At 43.3% G+C, this 23,905-nt stretch overlaps 1 protein-coding gene across 1 annotated transcript in view; it reads right to left on the reverse strand.

Annotated features, from left to right (window-relative positions):
- MAML3 (mastermind like transcriptional coactivator 3) overlaps positions 1-23,905 on the reverse strand; it is a 399,902-nt gene that overhangs the window by 154,967 nt on the left and 221,030 nt on the right. Inside the window, 1 exon segment of the mRNA XM_040626328.1 lies at positions 9,547-11,079. Within this exon segment, the coding sequence (XP_040482262.1) occupies positions 9,547-11,079 (1,533 nt within the window).

The following is a 23,905-nucleotide window of genomic DNA, read 5'->3' on the forward strand; positions in this document are numbered from 1 at the left end:
TAAATAAAATATTTGATTCATTTCCCTTTCATCTTGTCACATAGTCAATCACCAAGTTCTGTTATTTCTTTCCTTTAACTGCTGCTGTGCCTGTTTTCCCTTAAATTGTAAAGGACACATCCAGATAGAGATTCTTACTATCTCAAAATTGAAATGGTAGAAAGTCCCCTAACTGTTTCTCCCGTGCATTTCCTTAATGTAGAAATATTACACCAAATATGTCTGTTACACTGATCTGTTACTACTCTAAATAAAGAAAAGAAACATTTTCATAATAATACGAATTTACCAAAAAATAAAAGCTTGCAAAATCAAAAAGCCCAGCTCTAAAAACACAGGAGTAAGTATTTGAGGCTCAATTTAACACAAACTTTTAAAAAATTGCTATGAGCTTGCTTCACACCTTTTGCTGAGCGTGGAACAAGTACCTTGGCGAATGGGAAACACAAATCAGAAGAATAAGGTTAAGTTAAGAATAAGATTCCCCAACACGAATCTTTCTCTCCAGCCTGGTTATTGTCGGCATTGTGCCCACTTAAGGAACAACCCTTGGCTTGAAGCAGAATGCCTTGCCATCCACTCACCATCCGACCTAACTCCTGGTCATTCTTGGTCTACTCAAAGCTTATTTCCCCATGGAAGCTGCTCTTTTCTGCTCCAGGCTGTACTGACCCCTGCCTTCTCTCTGCCCATAATCCCTAATGCAGAATTTAGTGGCACTTAACCACTTGCTGCCTGGTATTGACTTAACCTGTGTGTCTCCTTATCTCCTCGGCCAGAATGCACATTGTGGGACACTGTAGATGGTATTAGTCTAGTATCTCTTTTTAGTCCACAACATTTAGAATTTTAGAAGTGAATATACACAGGGAGAGCGTGCTTGGTCAGGTTTCACAATTTTCTACACTTGTGACAGACCCTTAGGCTAATAGACTCCTGCCAGGGTAAAAACAAAGCTGGACCTACTCTCTTATGTGTGAATGCACTGGATATCCATTGGGAGGCATTGGGCAGGGGCCTCATGTGCAGTGAATGACCTTGAAAGGAAGGGAATGTCAAACTCAGGAAATAAAATGAAATTAGGCCTCCAATGCTTCCCCAAAGCTCAGGAACACCTGGGAAAGGTGCCTGAATCCTATCCTTGATATAACAGTGTCAGAATACGGAACAGCAGAGCTGTGGCTCTACTAATATGTCCGCGAGCTGTCTTGCCCTAAGGAGGATGTCCCCAAAGAGGCCCTAAGTAAGCTTAAGTGTGCTTCCTTTCATGTGTGAGCTTCCATTCCATGGCAGAATCTCTCTTCCTATAGGTCCTGAGGACACAAGGCCATGCCTTGCATTGGTCCTGAAGCAGAGGCAGGGACAGCCAACTGTCTCTTGGAGAGAGAAGGGAAACTCTACCCTTCACCCTGGTGGAATTGGATGTGGGGGTGGAAAGGAGGATGGACTGCATTGTGCTTTTAAGAAAATCAACAGGAGTAATTCTCTGATTAACAAATACAGCTAGAACCCACAAGATTTGATCTCTTAAAAATTTTTGCTCTATCCTAAGAAAAATCCATTAAGTGCAGAGTAACCTAATGTTTCCCTCTTGCTTGAAACGATTCAAGTTTTAGACCCTACAAAATCTATAGTTGCACGGACAGTAACTGCCATATTTCAGCATATACAAATATTGAGCACGAAATAAACACAGGTTGCTTTAATAGCAGATTCAGAGTTATCTTACGTACAATTTCTCCATTAGAAAATGGTAGTGGTGGTGGGTTTATTAAAACGCACACTCCCAGACCCCATCCCAGACCTACTGACTTTGAGTATTTGGCAACAGAATCCGGTTATCTGCATCCTGAACAATTTCCCCAGGTGATTCTTAGGCCCACAAAAGCTTTAGAACCACTGATTGTTGGGGTGTAAGCTCTCTAATTAAACAAGAATATTCTTGTTCCATGAAACCTTCAAACAGTATTCTCACAGGGTGCTAATTAAAACCTCTTTCTTGCATAAAACTATTATAAAATAAATTCCTAAAGCGTTTTCTTTTCTGTTGTTTACTCTTAGCCTCATATTTCTAAGACTCTGACAGAATATCAATCAGGATTTTCAAAATATGCCAGTGTGTGTATGGAAATGACTTATTATACCCATCAATATGAACATTTCATTTATTACCTGGATTTTTGTAGCACTTCTGCCCACTGGTTTCCCCTCAGCTGGGAAGCCCTGGATTCAGTCAGTGATGAGAGTTCTGTCAATATTTTACCTTGCATCTGAGTTGCCAGATACTATTGGCTTTGTCAGGGTCATGGAACCTAAATTGTTTTTATAGTCCCTGAAATAAGTCAATATTTTCAAGATTCTAAAAACTATTCAATGATTATACTCATAAGATCTTATTTTAAAGAAGCACAATGACCATGTTGACACTGCTGTCCTCGGAACACATGTATTTGACATATGTACATTTTATAGTAAGGGAGCACTTTAGGTTTTATGAAACCAGCTCTATTAAAGCCCACAATGTTAGAAGCAATCACGTGAAATTTGCTGTAAAACATAAACTTTAATATTAGACAATATTCGATATTCAGATAGGAAAATGTTGAAAGTCAGCTCTGGTAGGCTGAACACCCACATTTATCTTGCCTTCCTCCAATGCCCCATTACGATGAAAATAAAGGGATAAAAACGATTAAGCATTCAAGAACAAAGAGGATGGGAGATAGCAATAGCAATTGAGGGGTATCAACAAAATTTTGGAAGATGAAAATCAGATGGCTGAGTGGTTAAACAATTAGCGGCTTAGAGAAAGCTAAATCTAAGCCTGCAGTAGGGGAAGCCAAAAATAAAGCAAGATGATTCAAGCCAAAGAATGCTATAAATTCACAGAAATTAGAAAGACCTCTAAATACCAGGGTGGGAGGTGGGGTGTGCACAAAAGGAGAATTGGTTCAAGTCCTGTATAATTAAGAGGTGGACCAGATCTACTCCCCCAGACTGGAAGAAGGAAGGTGTACTACTTGACAGAGAGATTAAGCCATAAAGCTTTGGAATCCTGGATCCCAGTCGTAACTGAGGGTGAATTGAGGAGCCATACAAAAACAGGGAGATTAAATGAAAGTCTACATAGCATTTAGTGAGACACTCCTCACCATCACTACCATCTACCAACTCCCTTCCTCTGCTCAGCTCCAAAAAACCAGCCTCCAGACTTATAACTTTCAGCAGTGAGATTGAAGGAGTCTTTTTTGACTGGCCACAGGGGGAAAAGCTACAGACACTGACCCAGTAAAATGGCTGGGTTCTAGCCCAATCCCTCTATAGCAAAGCCCCACATATGACAAGCCCTGTGTAAGCCTACGGAGCAACTAATTAGCTATATTATATCTCATTCGTAAAATAATTAGACATTTGAGAAAAGCTCCTAAAATGAAAGAAAGAAAAATCAAACAAGCATATGGGTAAAGGGTGCTTGGGAGAATCAGAGACAAAGCAGAAAGCATGAGAAAACTTAATTTAATGAATTTAATTTAAATGATAATATCCTTAGATCAAAAAGGGTAATCAGAGAACAAGAAAGAACTTATGGACATTTGAAATGTGATAAATAAAATGAAATATTTAATTTTAGAGTTGGAGAATAAAGTTAAGGGAATCTTACAGAACATAGAATAAAAGAACAAAGACATGGAACATTGAAAAGATATGAAAATTAGAGAATAATCAAGGAGGTCCAATACATGATGAATAAAAGTTACAGAAAGTTAAAAATAGAGAAAAAGGAAGGGAGAAATAATCAAAGAAATAATACAAGAACATATCCTAAGGATATTTTTCCAGATCTTTAAAGAAAAAGTTCATAGTACCAGACACAGTGAATGAAAAATGGCTACATTAAGGCATATTGTTATGAAATTTCAGGAATACAGAGAAGATTTGAAAAGCTCTCAGAGTGGAAAAAAAAATACAGTCACACACATGGAAGGGGGATCCAAATTTCACCAGATTTTTCAACAGTATGAAAGCCACAGGCTCTTGAAGAAATGTCTTTGAAATTCTGACTGAATGTTTCTTAACTATAATTCTACATCTGGCAAACTGTCAATAAAATGTGAGGATAAAGTTATTTTCAAAAATAGGTTTCATTAAAACAATCTCTTGAGCACCCCTTTTTAAGAGCTCTGAGGATGTGCTCTAGCAGTTTGAGGGACTAAGCCAAGAAAGAGGTGGAGGGATCAAGAAAACAGGTAATGCGACATGGAGAGGGGTGAAACATTCCAAGAATAATGGTGAAGGGCAGTTGCAGTATTTCAGTTAAGTAGTAGACCAAGAAAACTGTAGATAGAAGACTGGAGCAAGAGGGTATAAACCTTCAGGAGAGACACTGAAAGGAAGGAAGGAAGGAAGGAAGGAAGGAAGGAAGGAAGGAAGGAAAGAAGGAAGGAAGGAGGGAGGGAGGAAGGAAGGAAAGAGAAAGAAAGAAAGAAAGAAAGAAAGAAAGAAAGAAAGAAAGAAAGAAAGAAAGAGAGAAAAAGAAAGATAGATTGAGGAAGAGAAAGAGAGAAGTGAGAGAAAAGGGAGAGAAAAAATAGGAAAGGGAATGTAAGAAAAACAGATTATTTGATGTTTGATCATATCTCAAGAGTTACAGACTCAGACAAGTTTGAGGATGGATTGAAGGCAGGTGTAAGGATAGCAACAATAAAAAAAAAAGAGGCTATTATTAATTCCAGGGAAAACAAAAAGCTGTATAAGAAAGGAAATATAATCATAGTATACTAAATAATGAAATTGTGACATGCTATGCAAAGATCACTCATGTAAATATAGAATACTTTAAAATCATAATCTGTGATATATCTAGTTATATTGAGAGTTTAGGGTAGAGAAAAAGAGACTCTGTGTGTAGGGGTTATATCCGTGAGGAGGTAGTATAAGCAGATTAAATCCTCATCTTCTATAGAATCAAATCTTTGAAAAATTGAGAACCAGTAACTGATGGAGATAAACAGGAGAAAACAACTTACGAATGGAGGGGATGAAGCAGTGGATTGCTGTTTCTCCTCAGAAGCCTTGCAGTACTATTTAACTTCCAAAACTATGTCATGCATTATTTGAATAAAATAAACAGTATATTTTAAGGAAACTAAACAAAGGGGCTCCAGGTTTTTAAAGTTAAGGAAAATGTATCTTCAAAGAGATTTCCAAGATGGCTGTAAATACTAGAGCTCTGTTCTTTTTGTGGAAATTTTATGGCTAGAAAGCTCATAATAATATACCTCACATGGTACCCAACATATTTTGGTAAAATAAAATTGAAAGGGGAAAACATTCTATAAAATATGAGCATACCTGTTCTCATTGTGATAGACACAGCCACACATAGCAAGCACACAAGGGAAGAATAAAGTAGCAGTGTAGTCTATGATTTATCTAGTCCTATGATAGTAACTACTAAAAATTAATTTTGGGAATTATTTGCTTTCTACTATTCCACGTAGGAATTATTTTTGGGCTTTGGGTATCCCTGTAACCTTCTTTGACCAGCAGGCAGTCATTTGCTTTCGGTTTACTTCTTTCATAGTTGCTCCATTGTTTTTTGTTTATCAGACACAGAGACTGAGTTAGCTGTCCCAGCAATCTCATTGTTGTTCTATTGGTTCAAGATAACCACCCCCGATCAAAGGATTCTTTTTAGACCTGTCTTTCCGGTTCTTCTATTTGATCTCAAAAACAGCTCTGTGTTATTTTTGCTAATGCTCTCTCCACTGGAGCTGATAATCAAGTAAACATATTTTTGGCTTGAACTTTGATAATTGCCGTATTTAATGATTTATTAAACATCGTTATGTTGAAGACACAGTGTTAAGTACTATGAAAAAATAGAAAAAATAGAGAGACACACACAGAGACAGAGACAAAGAGAAAAACAGAGAGAGAGAGACAGAGAGATACTGTCTTTAAGAAATGAGATTAGGAAAAGATAATAGATAGACATAACCAAAGGAAGAAAGACATAACCAGAAACACAAATTTTAAAAATTAAAGAGCAATCCAGAAGGCCCAGTATATGATGAAGTTCTGGAGAGTAAAAAAAAAAAAAAAAAAAAAAAAGAAAAGAAAAGAAAAAAGATCAAAGAAATAACACAAGAACATAACCCTGAGAAGATTCTAAAGCTTGTAATGGTGGAAATTTTATCGATAGTTTCACTGTCACTGTTTTAGCTGAAGTTTGATGGGACTTGAGAGAAGAAGTAAAAAGAGGATGTGGAGACAGAAAGGAAAAGAGAGGGAGTGTGGGGAGTGGGTTTTAGAACTATCTCTAGAAGCAGGGAGGAATTTACAAATAATATATGTAATGAATAGACAATAACGGTATCACCTCAATCCAACTGACAAGTGGATAAATAAGGATTTTTTAAAAAGAATTAGTGAAGCATAAACTTTTTTTAAAACAGGGGATTTTCTTTGCTTAAAAAGTATTTTTCCTGATGGTAGAATTAATGTACGTATGTGATAGAAAATTAAGAAAATTTAATAAAGTATAAGAGGAAAACAATAATCACAATTTTACCAACCCAAAATACCACTTCTAATATTTTAGTTACTCAGTATTTTTCTACACATATCAAAAAACACAACCTGGATTGTAACATACAAGCTATTGTATGATCTGATTATTTTGCTCATCTTATGAGCATTTCCAGGTGATTAATCACTCATTAATATCATCATTTTCATGTACATTATTTATTTTTCCAAAATATTTATTTTGGTCCCCATTTTTCATTATCATAAGCTTGTTTCATTACCATGAGCATAATTTTTGTACATAAATCTTTAATTTTCTAATTATAAGGAATAACATGTAAATTCTGAGTAGTGGCATTACTCGACAAAACATATTTGAAATTTTGAAATAAGCTTTTTTTGCTTCTAGTTTTTGATTCCCTCTTTAAAAAAATATCCAGGTAAGTGAGAAATGGCATCTTCTGAGAGAAATGGCATTGTCTGCAAATACCCCAATCAAGTAAACATCTGTATAAGATAATTACCTTGAAATAAATGTTTCAGTATTATTGGCTTTGGTATTCAAGTCGTTCATTAAAACTAAGTGTTGATCATGGTCCTTGTGGCCAACAAAGAGTAAAGTGAATTTTCACTAGCAACAGCAGAAAACAAATTTGAACTACACCTATGTATAATTATATTTTATATCTTGTCTGTAATTTGAGCTCATATTTGTGCAATGTACTCGCATATAGTGTAATTAACTATTCTGAGAGCTATGTAAATACTGCTCCACAATCAGGTGAAAGCATGAAATAAATGGTATGTTTGCAGAAAGATATTCACATGTTTATATATGTATTTTGAAGCTTGTTTCAAACAGTGGTGAGTTAATATTTCATTAAAAAGTGTGCTTTTGCGTGATGGTTCTTTTTGAGGTTAAGAAGTGATTATTCTAATGAGGCCTCAAAAAGGCAGATTCTGTCCACTCTGAAAGTACCTCCTGAGATGGAAGGAAAAGAGGAGGAGCCCACAGATTTAATCCAGAAAACCATCACTTTTGTTTCTACACTTGACTGAGTCCTTTCAAAACATGACCTCTACAGCTCAAGGCTTCGGTTACTCATAGTTAGGCAAGCATAAGGACCTGAAATGAGTACCTTTAAAATTCATGTACCAGCAAAGACAAGAACTTCATCCCAAGTTAGCAAATTTCAAAAGACATTTAGTGAGGGTGGGGAGTGAGGATGGGTTCACATTGCACCCACATGTCTGCAGAGCCTGTGAGTTGGAATTAATCATCTTTGGTCTGGCTCCGAGGAAATACGTTACTGTTGCTCAGTCTGGCTCCGAGGAAATACGTTACTGTTGCTCACATAAAAACAGCAAACGTAGAAGCACAATTTGTATTAACAACAGACCATTCTGACAGCTTGTGATCTCATAAACCTCTGCCGTGTCTGGGCTACAACAAACATCCTTGTGTGTTGCCTGCATTTCTGCCGCCTTCGGAACTTAATATTGAAGTGTATAAAATGTTGCATTTTCCAATGGCGCTTTTTTTTTTTAATGAAACCAAGATAAAACATAAAAGCTCACATTTCAATGACGTTTTCCTACCAGCTACTGATTACAGCTGGTGTAAACCACGCTATATTTTTATTTCTCCAGACAGAATTTCTTTGGAGCTGGCCGGCGTGTGCAGACAAGAAACCACTGTGAGGTTTTGGGCTGGGAAGGCTGTGAAGGACAAGAATCAAGCCATAGAGCTCAGGCCTGTCTCTGCAGGCCAGCACCACCTCCTGCTCCACGGCCTCCATGGAGCTGAGCTTCGGGAGGGTGGGTGTGGGGTGGGGCGGCCATGCGGGGAGACGCAAACAGCCCCTAGTGATGCAAGATCTGCCTGTACTACTTCCCAGCGCTTCTAATGCAGCCGCTTGGGGACACACGTCCAAGTACTAGCTAGAACCTGTTTGCACGTGAGAGCCCTGAAAGCAAAGAATTGTCTGCAAAATCCCCAACTGTGATGCAAATGTCAGAATCCTGAGAGGACTGAGGCATGGCAGAGCAATTGGGAGTGAAAGGCTGGCTCCAGTGAGTTCACCCGCGTTGGAGAAAAGGCAGTAGAACCGCACATTTCCCCAGTCCTTCCCCTAACACCCCAGATAAGGTGTTAAAGGAGCTCTGGCTGCGTGCTGGTCAGGATGACGGGAGTGAATGCTTGTCAATGAGGATTCACTCTCCAACTGGTTGCCACTCATTTTTACCCTAGGTCACTGAGAGCCCTACACCCCTAAACCAGGATGTCATGAAGACATGCAGTGGGAAAGAGGAGAAGTTATTTTGATCCAGCGCTAAGACCGATTCACCATCAACTTTTCCCGAAGGAGCTGCATGCACGGGGAAGGTTTTAGGGCACTCCCAAGTCATGATGTTGAAACAGCTTCTAACTGCTAGTTTAGCAACCGATGCTTAAACACTGAGTGGTCCTACAGAAAACTATCCTCTACTTCCTTCTGAAACTACAGAAAACTCTCCTACATTGAGCCATCAAGAACCCACGTTTCCCTTATTCACAGCTTAGTAAGATAGGCAGAGATCGTTCAGGGCCTTAAGAAACTGCTGCAGACATCGCCACGCCCTCTGGTCTCGCTACCACCCCGAGTCTCAGACTCTATGACCCCGGAGAGAAGCCCCAGAAAGAGCATCACGTTTGCCCCGTGACCTCTACGGCCTGCCTCTCTCGGAGTGAGAACTTGTCCTATTTTCTGGTTCCTTATCTAATGGCAGGAATAAAAGAAGTTTAATTCCTAGGCCTTCAAACACCGGAAAGCCTATTGTCTCACCCTTTTCCATCTTAGAAGAAAGAGAAACCAAACCAAACCCAACCCAAAGCCAAGCCTGGCAGCGCCACGAGGCTGTACAGGCAGGATTCCGCACGCAGGTCCGGAAAGCCGGAGCGCGGAGCGCAGCCCCCGTCGCGGGTCTGAAAGGCACCAGCGGCGGTGCTCGAAGGGCGCTGGCTTGCACACTCACCTGACCGTGGGACGGAAGCGCGGCGTACGCCAGCGGCTGCGTCATCACTCCCTTCTGCTTCATGAGAAGCATGCGCTTCTGCTCCTCGCTCAGGTGCGCCCTGGGCGCCGGGAGCTGCGGCGGCGGCGGCGGCGGCTGCTGGGGCGGGGGCGGCGGCGGGGGCGGCTGCTGCTGCTGCTGCTGGATGTAGGGCAGCAGGGCGTTTTTGTTGGGGTTGGCCATCGGGGGGGTCATCCTCTGACTCAAGTCTGCGTTAAAATGGGTCAGAGGCTTAGTGTTGCCGTACGTGAGGATGTTGTGCTGTTTGTTTAAGGAGTTGGTACCCAAGTTATTTGGCTGCTGATTGATCATATTCATGTGGTTCTGAGGGAGGTAGTTATTCATTGTCGTCTTCTGCAGGTTGTTGGCCATGGGAGGCACTATGGGGTTTTGGTTGTTAAAGGCTTGGGGGTACATCATTGGGCTATTTGGTTTTTCCGCAGCGAAAGCTGCTCCGTAGGGGCTGGACGGGGGCCCTAAGGGAGACCAGCTGGAAGTCTGGTTGGCGTGCTGCTGCTGCTGCTTCTGTTGCATGAGCTTGGCCCTTTGTTGCTGCTGCGCAGCCATCTGCTTGAGCTGCTCCGCTGGGGACATGTCGGAGCTGGCCACGGCCACCGGGCCCGACGCGGAGCCCGCCACGGTCACGGCCGCTGGATTAAGGAGATAACCGTTTCCAGGCCGAGGTGGGGCTTGGCCTGGAGTGTGGGCTTGGTTCGGAGTCTGAGGGGACTGGACAGCACAGTTTGCTGGTGAGCTGGCGGGGTTTGCAGCTGCGGGAGTGCTGGCGACCGTAGGTAAACTCGTGGCCGTGGACACGGTAGAAAAGGGAGGGCCAGAAGACGAGGGCCTCGCCTGCGGGGATCCCATGGAGACGTGTGCAAAAGGAGAGTGAGAGGGGTCGCTCTTCACACTTGCACTCTCCTGGGAGAGAGGGGTCTCTGTGGCCGGCTGTGAGAATTCGGGCTCCTTCTTCTCTTCAAAGTCTTCGTTGAACAGGTCCTGTATGTCATCTTCAGGAACCGTGTTGGCCAACTCATCGATTAATTCTTGCCACTCCTGGTCATTCAGGTTAATGTCTGAGAACAGCTTGTTCTGATTTGAAAGAGATGTTTCTGATGTGTCTATGCAAGTAGGGTCATCTAGAGGCTCTTGTTTGAGGTCCTTGCTCTGCAGGATGGTGAAGCTGTCCTCCAGGTCACTGCAACCGTTGACAGGAAGTTTGATCTCTGGAAGCCTACCATTCTTACTTAGGTCTTCTAGAAGCCCAGGAGTGTGAGTTCCACTATTCTGCAAGGGCAGTGAAGGCTTCAGGTCAAGTTGGTGAAGAGGAGAAGCTGAAGGCAGTGGCATGTTGATGGTGTCCATTCCTGTAGGAATGTCCTTTCGTATTCTCTTGCTTGTTGGAGAAAAACTCCCATCACAAGCACCATTCTGTTGGTCTCCATTAAGTGGTGATCGAGCTCCTTCCAACTTCCTTTTCACAGTCTCTTGGAGCTGGGAAAGAAACAGGAAAGAGGGTGAGTAAATCTCCAAGTCATCATTCCCTCTTTGAGCAAGGTGATTTGCAACTGCTGTGAAGTAACTTTTAAATGCTTTATCACACATGGGAAAGAAGTTCTAGGTCTAATTTCAAGAGTGGCCTGGCTTCAAATTCTGTGGGGAAAGGTTTTATCCAAAAGAAGAGCTCATAAGCTAAGAGAGAGAAAACAAAATAAAGATTGGAGGGTGGGGAACAAAAGAAAAAGAGAGAGTTAAAGGCAGTACGTCTCTTACAGCAGAGAATCATCCATTATTATTTTCCAAAGCAATGCAAAATGTGAGACTTGGCCCCAAATGTGTTATACTTGAGAAAGATGTTAATACCTATCTTAACTTTTTCTCACATCTTAACTGAAGACATCAAGGAATTAAATCAACAATATTTTAAAATGCACTAAAAATCCTCCAAGAATATGGAATTTCACATTTACTGAATAGCACAGAAATGAAGATTAATGGTTAACATAACCTACAACTTCCTATCAGTTCTTATTTACTAGACCGCCCAGCACCTTGTGATGGAGCAGCTTGCTCTGCTCTAAAAACATGCTTCCATTGCTTTCCATGCTATCACATTTTCCTGGATTTCCTTCTTTCTCTCCAGCTGCTCTTTCCCGGTGTCATACGTATTCTTCATTCTTTCTCCTAAATGATGGGATTCCTCATTGTTTGCTCATAAGCTTTTGTTCCTGCCCACTCTACATGCTTGCCTACCTGATCACATCCATTACAACAGCTTCAACCGTCTTCTCCAGGCTGATGACCCTGTTAACAACATACCCAGTCCAGTCTTCTCTGCGGAGTTACACCAACTCCAGTGTCCTCTTCCTAGATGTTTCATAGGCATCTAAAACTCAACATGTCTCATCACTGAGCTGGTAATCAAACACGATCATCACCCATGATCCCCATCTCAGTATTTACCCAGTTCTCTACTCAGTTATCTACTCACTTACCCAAACTGGAAACCTGAGCATTCCTTTCAAAATGTCTCATATCACCAACCACCAAGTCCTATGGATTCTACATCTAAAATATCCCTCTAATATGCCCACTCACCTCCAACCTCACTGCTACAATCCTAAGCCAGGATACCATTGTCTCTCGCTAAATTGTTGCAGTAGTCTTCTAACTGGTCTCTTTGCCTTCCCTCCATTCGTCCATCCATTACTCTTTCACCTGTTCTTTTATCCATTGCTTTGCTCTCCAACAATCTATTCTTGATACTGCCATATCTTTCAAGGAATACATTGCCTTTCCTGTTTATAACTCTGCAATGGTTTCCATTGCCTTTAGATTGAAATCCAATCTGAACCTACCTCACCTGGTTTCTGGTCATCATTCCAGCTCATCTTCTTGCTTCTCTGTTTAGTATCACCTCCCTCTCCCCTGCCAAAGGTTTTCTATCAATTCCCTTGAAAGTCTTTCAGTTTCTTAGATGTGCCAAGCTTCCTTCTACCTCCAGGGTGTTGTACATGTTGTTTTCTTTTCTTGGAACAACTTCTCTCCATCCCCTTCCCTACCCCTCCCCAAGGTTAACAGCTACCCATCCTCCAGCTTGTATTGTAGATTTCACTTCCTCTAGGAAATCTTCTTATATACCTTCCCCACCCTAACTACATTAGGTACCTTCTTTGACCCACCTATACTGGGTTGGATATCCTGGAATAAGTTTTTCCAGCAACCTCTACTTCCCCATTAGAGTTCCCACCGTACTTTGGGGCGATTGCTTGAGTGTCTGTTTTGTGAGCTCCAAGAAGGTAGGTACTCTGACTGAGTACTCTGGGTACCCTTGCGGCTGCGCCTAGTGCTCAGGTTCATTGTAGTACTTAATAAGGAACGGCAAATTGAATGATTAATTCTATTGTCTATTCACAGAAGCTGAAAGAGGTGAATTTTAATCAGAGCAGGAGGCAGCCCCATTGACCATAGGAATTCCTGACTTTTTTTTCTCTTTTTTGTGCCATGGGTTTGGCTTATTTATAGGAAAGATCATGTTTGCATAGATTGCTAGCAATTTAGTGCACAATCAAATAGAGGGCCCCGGTGTGCACGTCTGTGATGGATGAAGCCATGTGATGCTCCTTCAGCCCAGGCCAGCACCGTCCATCTGTAGCCCCAGCCTTTTGGGCAGATCCCTAAGGCCCCTACGAGAGAATGTTTTGCTCAAAAAGCTTCAGGTCAAAGCAGACCCAGACCTCCCAGGTAGGGACTTTGTGCATCAGGAGTGTGCGGGTTGTGGGGCTTTTGCTTTCCTGTTCTGTGGGAATTTTTGCCACTGGAACTTCAGTCCAATGGGAACTCTTACCCTGGAGAATGTGGAAAGTGTTGTGTCCACTGAACTGGACTTATCTGAGAAGTCCAGTTAAGAAAACTCTCGTTAACTCTATGGATTTATTAACTACAAACCTAATTCACCCATCTGCTCCCTTCATTTTTGCCAGAAAGGGCCAGTGTATGGGGTTCTGGTCAAAGAGCTCGGCACAGGGTAGGTACTGAGGAAATGCCTACTGAATGTCCAGAGGAAGACTAAGTCAGGTTAGAAGAGGGGGGGAGGGTTCAGTAACTTTACAGAGTGGAAGGCAGAAGGCAGGATGACACGGGGAGCAGAGAGGAGGCAGCGCGGTCCTCTACTTGGGCTCTCTCCTATTCCTGGCAAAGGTGCAGGTGTCACCGAAGCAAGGGAAGAGAGGAACAGAACTCCCTCTGACCCCGCTCGTCAGCGCTCACACGTGGAGCTGCGAGGCTCTAGAGGAGCCCTATGTATAATAAAACCAATCTGCAGGTGATGTGGGGGATCCCAAGCAGTGCCACTTTATTGCTATTCTCTCATAAGTAGAGGATTCCATTTCAAAAGCAAACAGAAAAAGTCCTTGAGTAAAAATCCAGTCTAACCCTCGTTCCTAAATCTTATATTTTTAATCACAACACGAAACACTGTCTGCAGTCACTTGGTAGAAACCCCAGAATTGCTGAAAACAAGGGCCTCACTGGGACACACTGGAATTTGACTTCAAAGAAGATACTGGCTCAAGCCATCCTATGAGGTAGAAACTGCTAGAAAATCATGTCACTTATTGAACAGACCAGGAAACCGTGGTTCTGAACACAGGTGTGGCAGACACCTGACTGTAGCTCCAACACACAGCAGCAGGTCCAAGTATCACAGCTTCGGGGCCTAAAGAAGAGAAGACGGGGGGCCCCTGGCACCACCTGAAGCTATGTTAAAAAAAAAAAAAGTCATAAAAATGAACCTGACTTTATTCTAGAAAGTTCAGGTCCATGATTCTGTTCGAGGTCATGAAATAGATGGGGCAGGATGGGGAAATAAAGACAAATGGTCTGTTTGTTCCTCTGTAAAACAGTGGTGGCTGAGACCATGCTGAAGGACAGGTCTGGCTGGGAACCCCAAGTTTCACCCCTTCTCAGCTGACGGGGCCTACCTGGGTGAGGCAGTACTGAGCAGTAATACAGAAATAGGAACCCTGGCTCTGCTAGAATGCCTGGGGTCAAACCTCAGACTACCACCTCCCTCTCCCGCCCACCACCTAAGAGTTAATACGTATAAATATTGTCTGGTACTTAATGCATGTTAGCTATGATCCCCTCCATTAGAAAGTGAGCTACACGCGGGAAGGGATTTTTCTGTTTTGTTCACTATTGGGTCCCCAGTAGCTCATAGTTGTTGGTCGATCATTATCTGTTGAATGAATGCATCCTGGGAAACTTATTTAACTTCTAAGCTTTGGCTTCCTTATCTGCAAAATGGGTTAATAACATCTAGCTCATAGGGTTACTGAGAGAACAAACTTAAATGCAATAATATGGGAGATACCCAGTAAGCCCCCACACTAAGCCTTAGCTATTATTATCTTTAAAATTCAGTAATACCAGTATAGTCACAACTGTGAGGTCGATTACTTTCTGGATCTTCAAGCTACGAATGGGCAGAATGATAATATTTTTGTTCTCTAGCTGGCAAAATCCACGTTTTCCAAGGACCTGGTGTAGCTTTTTTAATATGAGCAACAAAAATCAAGTTTGCAATTCAAGCCCAAGTCCAAGTGCTAATGCATTCGTGCCCTAGACTGTAGAGCGGCACTAGATTGTTGAGGTTCAAATTGAATGCATTTTCAGCATGTGACCTGAATGGAGATGCTGAGTATTTCCTTTTCCTTGAGGGCCTCAAGTTCTCCACTGCTGGCCCCTTTAACCAGTCTCTTGACATATAGCATTTGGGAATATAAGAAAGACATCACTGAATATGCTATGTTGTGGTTTTATGTGTTGTTTAGTTGTGTCCAAAATAGTTAGAACAATCTTCGCATCCCTACTGTCTGTCTCATCACCCTTTGCTACAGGGGAAGGTGGTCTGTGAGTCTAATTCTGTTATGTCCCTCTTGGGAAACAGAAGGAAAATAGGCAGGAAGAAGGAGAACCTGTGAGTTGAGAAGGCTGTGGAGCTCGCAAGTGCTCTGCTCAGTGAGCAGGAGGATGGCTGACTGAATAGAAGGGTAGCCTTGGGACCCCCTGCCACCCAAGGACTCAGGTAAGAGTCTCATTCCAAATGGCTTCATCTTGCGGAAGTCCCTGGCCCTTCTGCCTTACGAAGCTGGAAGCTTCTTAGTATGATTTGTGCCCTTGTGGAAGAATCACAGAAAGTCTTTACTGAGCCTCAGCTTCCTTGTTCCTGTATTACTATTATTACATATAAATGTTTTCTCCCATTAAGGGAGGCTGTGGTGCCAGGAGCTGAAGTGCGCTGTTCATCCCATGCCTATGACAATATGGGCCGCTATCACTTGTCAGTTACTCTGAAGGAAACAATTCCTCCTCCAGGATGGCTTCAGCACAAGTCTCTCATCTCCAGTGTGGCTTGATAGCGTGGGTTTCTGTGAAACCGTGATGTGCGTGTATGTGTAAGAGAGAGAGAGAAAGAGAGAGACAGACAGACAGACGGGGGTGGGGGGGATGGGGGTAGGGAGAGAGAGGAACTGAGAGACACAGAAAGAAATTAAGGGGTGGAGAGAGACAGAATGGTTTGGGGGGGTGATATGACACTCACACCAGTAGTAAGAAGAATAGCTTTGCCTTTGGGGTTATAAAGCACTTTCACACAGGATCATATTTTATCCTCATATAAAACCTTTGGGGCAGGTCATGTGCTGGTCTTACGGCTCTACGGGGAAAAGGTCAGTGTTTTGGAGAAGGTGGAATGGGGAGGGGTAGATGACACCCATCGCAGGGATGAGGAACAAAGCTAAGATTACCAGGCCTCTGCTGGCACGGAGGGGCTTCTTAGAGGTCCCCCGGGCCAGCACATCCACGAAAAAGAGATTCTTCCTTTCGGCTTTTAGCAGTGCTAGTAAGTTAAAAAACAAAACAAAACAAAAACCTCATATTGCCTTGTCCCTAATTTTGCATGAAATTGGGCAGGGTCATGGAGCCTGGGAATAAAGAAGATGATACTACTATTAATAATATAGCCTTTAAGATGAAAGCCATCGGGGTAAGCCATCAGATTCCTTGTCTCCCACGCCTAATGCTTGTAAAAAGTAGGGTTTATTATAACTATCTTATGGAGAAGGAACTCCAGGCATAGTGAGATTAAGCAAGATTACAAAATGACAGAGCTGGGGCAGGGAGAAGGGGGAGGGGCTCAATCCAGGTTCAAATTCAGACTCAGGTCTGACTGCAGAGCCACACCACACCCGCCCCCGGGATGGAAAGCCTGGCTGTGCCTTCATCACTGGCGCTGGACTCTGATGCTGATTGTCAGAATGTTCTCTCAGACTGTTTTCAGGAATCATCCCCGATTCTATCCTCTCCTCACCACCCACACCCAATTAAACCTCAAGAACTATCTGTTCTTATCATCTATGAATTTTATTTTCATCTTCCACCCCCAATGCCACTGCATCCGTTCAGATCATCAACACTTCTCTCATGATTTCTGCAGCAGCTCCTGAACGACTCTCTCTGCCCCAGTCTTCCTCGCTCCCCTCCAAACCTGTTCTCTGCACTCTGCCTGTAATTTGCTTTATAAAGTGTGAACCTGGCTGTGCCCATTCCTCACCTGCAGCTTTTCTGTCTTCAGCATCACCTAAATCCCGCACAGAGGCCCTCCGCAACTCGAGCCTCACCTCTGCTTACTCACCTCTCCTGTCTTAGCTATCACCTCTAGACTTCTTCCCTTCCACCTGTCCCCCCACGACACCAATCAACTCTAAACCTTTGGCTACACGTAATTATCTGCAGTTCTCAGGACATATGGTGTTTATTCTCTGTCTTCTGGGCCTTTGCATTGGTTATATATCCTCTTATCCAACTTCTTCATCTGACCAATTCTATTTGTCCTTCACAATTCAATTTAGACATTACCTTCTCTACGGTCACTCTCGACAGCCCCTCGCACAAGTCCTGATCCTGGAGGCCGTCCATGTGCTCCCATGGCATTCTCATACACGTCATCCTGTAACTGCTTTCCTGTTTCTTCGTGGGACTGTACATACGAAGGACTGCTAAGGCCATCTCTCAAATGACTACACTGCATTTATGGGATTATCCCCCAAACTAGGCACTTGAACATGTTGGCCTGCCTAGCATTTTCATGACAATTGAGTAAACGTCCAATTTATTTTGGTTCTTTAAAGACGCTGGAAATGGCTTGTGAACTGTCCCCTCCTCAATATTTTTGAGGACTCTTAAGGATTCAGGGAATCTATGTAGAGAACCAGCAAAGAGCACAGGAAGAGAATCATGCAAAGGGAAACTGAAACCAAAACCAAGAGACTTCACGTGCCACTACCAAGGTCAGATGTTTTGACAAGTGTGTCAGCTCAAAACACTGGATATTTTCGTAGCTGAATTTTTTGAATTTCCATACAAAGGCTTTAAGTGGTTTTCACTCACCAACCAACAGCGTGAGTGAACTTTCTTCACCATATTAGAAATACGACCATTTCCCAGGACTTGAAGATGAACTGGAATTTCGGTTTGCGAGGCTCAAAGAGAACACTTTGATCTGCTCCAATCAAACCAGGAGATGATTCACTGTATCATTTTTCATATGGTCAGTCTCTTCTCATTCTACCAGTAGATAATAAGCTTATGAACACATGGATACATGTGAAGAGTGACCCAGAATATTCATGTGTTAGATATTTTAATTATTAGAGTATGAATGGTGTGCAGAAACACCTCCGGAACTGTCTTCCAGATTTAAGCACCCTTAGAAAGGATCTTTGGAGGTTTATTTAGAGGTTCAATTTTCTAGACCATTCATTATCCAACTCTAAAGTGACCTGGGGAGCTGTTAAAAATGCAGGTTTCTTAGTCCCGTTTCCACAGTTTCTGATTAGTAGCTCAAGGTGGGACCCAGCGTGGGACATGGGTTGGAGGCACCGGTATCTAAAGAAATAAAGAAAAAAACAAAACCCTCGATTCCTCTGAGGTAATTGGTGCAGGATCCCTAGTTTTTAGGAATTCTGATCCAGAATAAGAATTCTGTTGGAGTTCTGACATTCTGAAGTTGTTGGTGTGATTTAAAAAAAAAATACACATACACACACAAACCCAATGTCCATATAAAGTGTTCCCGAGTTAATTGGTGATACTCTGGGACAGCTCACAAACAGGACTAAGAAACAACACTCTAGACTGTTTAGTTCAAACCTCAGAGGATCTTGGATTCTACAAGACTTCTCATGAAAATGTTTATTTTTTTTTACATTTGAGGTTTCTCTGAGCAAAGTAATATCCGAGACCATTTTCTCCCTCCACATTATATACTTCCCTTCAGTTTCATTCAAACGAACAGAGGGCGCGCTGTGCACCCATGTGCTGGGCGCTGAGGGGTGGGCTCGGTCCTAAGAACAAAGACCACACCCGAAAATAAATGCGTGTCAGACATGTATGGACAAAAGTTGAGGACTTTTTTCTTAAGGAGATCTATGTGACGGGCAGAGCAACACAAAAAGAAAAAGAGAAATCTTATCACAACTCCTGAAGTCCTCCTCGTCAGCCTTATACACTCCTAACATTATTTTAGAAAGAAAACAACTTTACTACATAATAAAAGTCATATGAAAAATACACACACACACACACACACACACACACACACACACACACACTTTTCCTGAGAGCCAAGAGGTAAAAACCTCGACTTGTGACCATCCCAGGACGCAGCTTCTCTGGACCCGATCAGTGGGAAATGTTGGGTCTCTGGGCGGAATGTCAGCCATGGGCAGTTAGAAATCCCCATTCTGAAACGCCCAGGAGGAAAAGGATCATCTTTAAAGGGTCTTCACCCTCCTGGTGGTTATCTGTAACCTCAGCCACAGAAGACCACGGGAACGCTGGGGCACTGCTCAGCCCCCAGCTCAAGGGAACAGGGACATTCAGAACATTCTGGGGGACTTTGAGGTTATTTTTAGGAATGACCATGATCTTTTTCCTTTCTCCTGTGAGTCAGATTTAAAACTCTATTTCCAAGGAGCCTTAGGTATACACAAGAGTGATCCTGCCTCTCTTCAGTGTTTGAAACACGGATGCTCACCCAATTCCAGCTGTGAGGTGCCAGACTACAGTACTTTTTAAAAGCAATTTGTGTGTCTGTGGCTGGATATTTATGTATGCTTTTATCCCTCAGTTCTTCTTCTTTTTTTTTTAAAAGATTTTATTTATTTATTTGAGAGAGGGAGAGAAGGAGCAGGGAGGGGGAGGGGCAGAGGGAGAGGGAGAAGCAGACTCCCCGCAGAGCAGGGAGCCTGACATGGGGCTTGATCCCAGGACCCTGGGATCATGACCTGAGCCAAGGACAGCCGCTTAACTGTGAGCCACCCAGGCGCCCCCTATCCTTTAGCTATTCTTAAATGTGTAATAAGCACCAACTGAATATACACCATATTGAGAGTGGATCATAAAACAGCAGCAGCAGTGGCAGTCAGGCCCTTGACATTTAGAAACACTAAGTCCCAAGATCTCAAATCTCCATACTTCCAAATACATAAATGTTCATACAGGCTCTTGGCTTTCTCTCAATTGAATGAATAAATTCTATTTTCATCACAAGTCACACGAATCCTGTGTACTTTTTATATCTGAATTTATAACGTTTTTCACAAGCTTCATACATGTAGTTCAAATTGGTGCTTCAACGATTATTAACTACTCGTTAAAAGCTGAGACTGTTATCTCTGCAAATGCCAAGGTTATATGATTTTCAAATCTCCTCACATAGCTTTTGGTAGAAAGCTCTAAACTTTTTTTTAAAAAAGATTTTATTTATTTATTTTAGAGAGGGAGAGAAGAAGCAGGGAGGGGAAGGGGCAGAGGGAGAAGCGGGTTCCCCGCTGAGCAGGGAGCCTGACATGGGGCTTGATCCCAGGACTCTGGGACCGTGACCTGAGCTGAATGCAGATGCTTAACTGACTGAGCCACCCCGGCACCCCGAAAGCTCTAAACTTCTAAGTTTTTACCAAAGCATCTGATTCACTGCCTACTAAATGTTTCAAGATATCCCTGTCATCTAATATTCTAACTGGCTGAGAGCTTACCCTGCACCAGGCATGAAGGTACGCGCTTCACATGTATTACCCTGATGAATCCTCACAACAGCTCTGTGACAGACGAGCGACAGGCTCAGAGAGGACAGTGATTTGTTGCAGGGCACACAGCAGCGCCCCTTCTCAGCTGCTCTGCTACTCTGCGTCCGATGACTCCTGTCCTGATTCAACAGGAGCAAACCTTGCTGAGAAATTCTGGGAAAGGGCTTTAGACACCCGTGTCGTGACGGTCTAAGGAGGCTGTGTTCACGTCTCCCTGTCAGACCTGCCTGATTTGCAGAAAAGCGTCGTGCTCCTCTCCGAGGGAAGATGTTCCTCTGCAAATTTAGCATGTGTTTGAGAAGTGATGAGAGCCGCAGCCCTGAAAACTTCGGGAGGGAGCAAATGTGCACATCCCAGTGGCAGCTTCCTGTACTCGGTAGCGCTCTGTCAGAAGAGCTCCTCCGAGATCTGTGGTTGCCATCCGAATTCCGCAGTCTGAACCCCGGACGGCTCTGCCTTTTCATGTACAGAAGCACACGCACACGTATTACATTACATTTATTTTTAAGGACAAGAAACAATTTTCTTAGGAATGTCTCTGCTGTCTCTTACTAGAAGTCATGCATATGTTATGTATTCAAACACGCCAGTAGGCGCGACCTCGTCTTACAATCTGAAATTCCTAATGGGATTTTATTTAGAGCTGTAAAGAAATGACTGTGAAGGAGGTTGGTGAGGAAGAAGGAAAAACCATAGGGAGGAAGAGGGCAAATGAAAAGATCAGATCTCATCTGCATCATTCACAGCTGGAGACTTACGCCAACAACACAGACCCAAGACCGGGCATGTTCGGACTAAGCACATGAGACTTTGATTTGTTTATTCTCTGGGAGGAGGAAGGCGGGAAGGAGAAATACTTCTGGGAGGCTCCGTACTTTTCTCTCCCTTGGGTAAAAATCAAGAATATTTTTATTGCACTGTTTACTCAAAACGTCCCTTCTTTGCAACGAGAAATTCTCATTTTAGTCTTTAGTCCCTTCCAGGAGACCGGTTTCCTCGGTGGCGCGCAAGTCCTGCACCCAGCCTGGGGGACACAAATAGCCCGCAGCACCCAGACCTGCCACTGCTTTTCAGTACCATCCCGGCGCGTGTTTATCTCCCTTTGGAAAACAGAAGTATTGAAATAAGATCTCCCAGTCTATAAAAAGCCTCTTGCCTCCCTCAAAGAGGTCAGACGTTGCTCTTTCTGGTGAGGGGTAGTTGGCCTAAAGCACAGCACCGAGCTACCCCCCTGGAAGAGAATTCTCGACTTCTCCCACCCACACCCCCTCCATCTCAGCCAGTGAGCCAACAGGACGTTATTCTTATTTCCACACAGTGGAAATAAGGTCTGACTCCCAGACCTCCATTCCACAGCAGGATTTTACTCCAAAGCTGAAAGCTAAGGGACCTGCCTTCCTTCCCCAGCAAGGGGATGACCATTATTTACATGTCTTTAGAGTAACTTTGTTCACGAACGGGAGACAAGGCAGAACCAGAGAATTTTTCTTTCCAGGATGCATCACCCGCGGGTGAAGATGTCCACGTGTACACGGGCACATTCTCGCATTCGGGTAAATATAGGTGTGATTTAATCGGCTCTGAAAATGCTCAGCCGGGCAGCGAGCGGCATGCACAGCACCGCACTCCGTCCATAAACAGCCGAGCTCGGGAGGCTGGCGCCGGGCTTTCGTCTGTGGGGAGAAGCTGCGCGGCTTCATCCCACCAGCTGAAATTCATTTTTCAAAAGAAATTAGACCAAGGTACTGTTGTTATAGCAACAGTCAGAGTCACTTACGCAGCCTCTTCCCCACAACCTCACTCTGACTTCTGTGGGCAGCAATTTCAATTATGTACAGGGGGTGACCGAGGCCGAGCCCGGGGGGACGTTTTCTTAGTCCTTTAAGGGGTAGAAGCGTAAATCCTCTATGTCCACTCTGAAGCCCAAAGACAAGACCTGACTGTGTTCCACGGAATTCTCCCTGTCCTGAAAGTTGATGAACAGTGAAGATCAGAGAAAAACCTTCAGTCCCCATGTTTTCATCTGTTGGGGAGGAACCGGACATGTAACCACCACATTTCCTGGGGTTAACCAAGTACCGGCCATTTTGGAATGGGGACTTCCAGGAAGGATGGCAATGTTGGCAATCACCATCAGATCCTCAAGTGTTTTTATTACTGTAGTCCCCTGGGATTTTACTCTCTTCTTGGGGATGTGGGTTTCCCCGTATTTCCAATCACCCACTCCAACCCCTGAAAACAACAATCAACTCCAAATGCCCCTTTATTGATGAAAATGTACACTTATTACAGAACCTCTCTGGCAAATAACTCTCCAAAGGAGCCAGCGCTGTGTAGTCTACATTCACCTCAGGGACACCCCAAGTGGCCAACGTCTATGAAGCCAGTGCTCATGACTAATGTTATGAGCTGAATTGTGCCCTCCCCAAACTCATATGTTGAAGCTCTAACCCCAGTACACTTCAGAATGTGACTGTATCTGTAGATAGGGTCTTTAAAGAGGTAATTAAGTTAGGGGCACCTGGGTGGCTCCATCAGTGGAATATGGGACTCTAGATTTGGCTCAGGTCGTGATCCTGTGGGATGGAGCCCTGCGTCTGGTTCTATGCTCAGCAGGGGGTCTGCTTGAGGATTCTCTCCCCCTTAGCTCCTCCCCACCTCTCTAAAATAAATAAATAAATCTTTTAAAAAATGGTGGTAATTAGGTTAAAATGTGTTCATTAGGGTAGTCCCTAACCCACTCTAACTTGTGTCCTTATAAGAAGAAGAAATTAGGACAAGGATACACACAGAAGGAAGACCATGTGAAGCCACACAAAAAAGACAGCCATCTACAAGCCAAGGAGAGAGGCCTTAGGGAAACCAACCCTGCTGACGGCTTGATGTTGGACTTGCAGCTTCCAGACCTGGTGAGGAAACACAGATCTATTGTTCAGCCACCCAGTGTGTGTGCTACTTTGTTACCGCAGTCCTAACAAGCTAGTACAACGAATAGTCTGGTTTAAACCTATCCCTATCCTCTCCGCATCTTTCGTAGGTTGGGCACTCAATAACTATCTTGCACAAATTTGTTGATGCTTTGATTGAACCGATGGAGCACCTACTGTGTGTCAGGTTTTGTATCAGGCACTAGGACCCACTAGTGGACAAGATTTGGTGTCTGACCTCAA

Source organism: Ursus maritimus, unplaced genomic scaffold, assembly GCF_017311325.1.
Source record: "Ursus maritimus isolate PB19 unplaced genomic scaffold, ASM1731132v1 scaffold_11, whole genome shotgun sequence".
Lineage (NCBI taxonomy): Eukaryota > Metazoa > Chordata > Mammalia > Carnivora > Ursidae > Ursus > Ursus maritimus.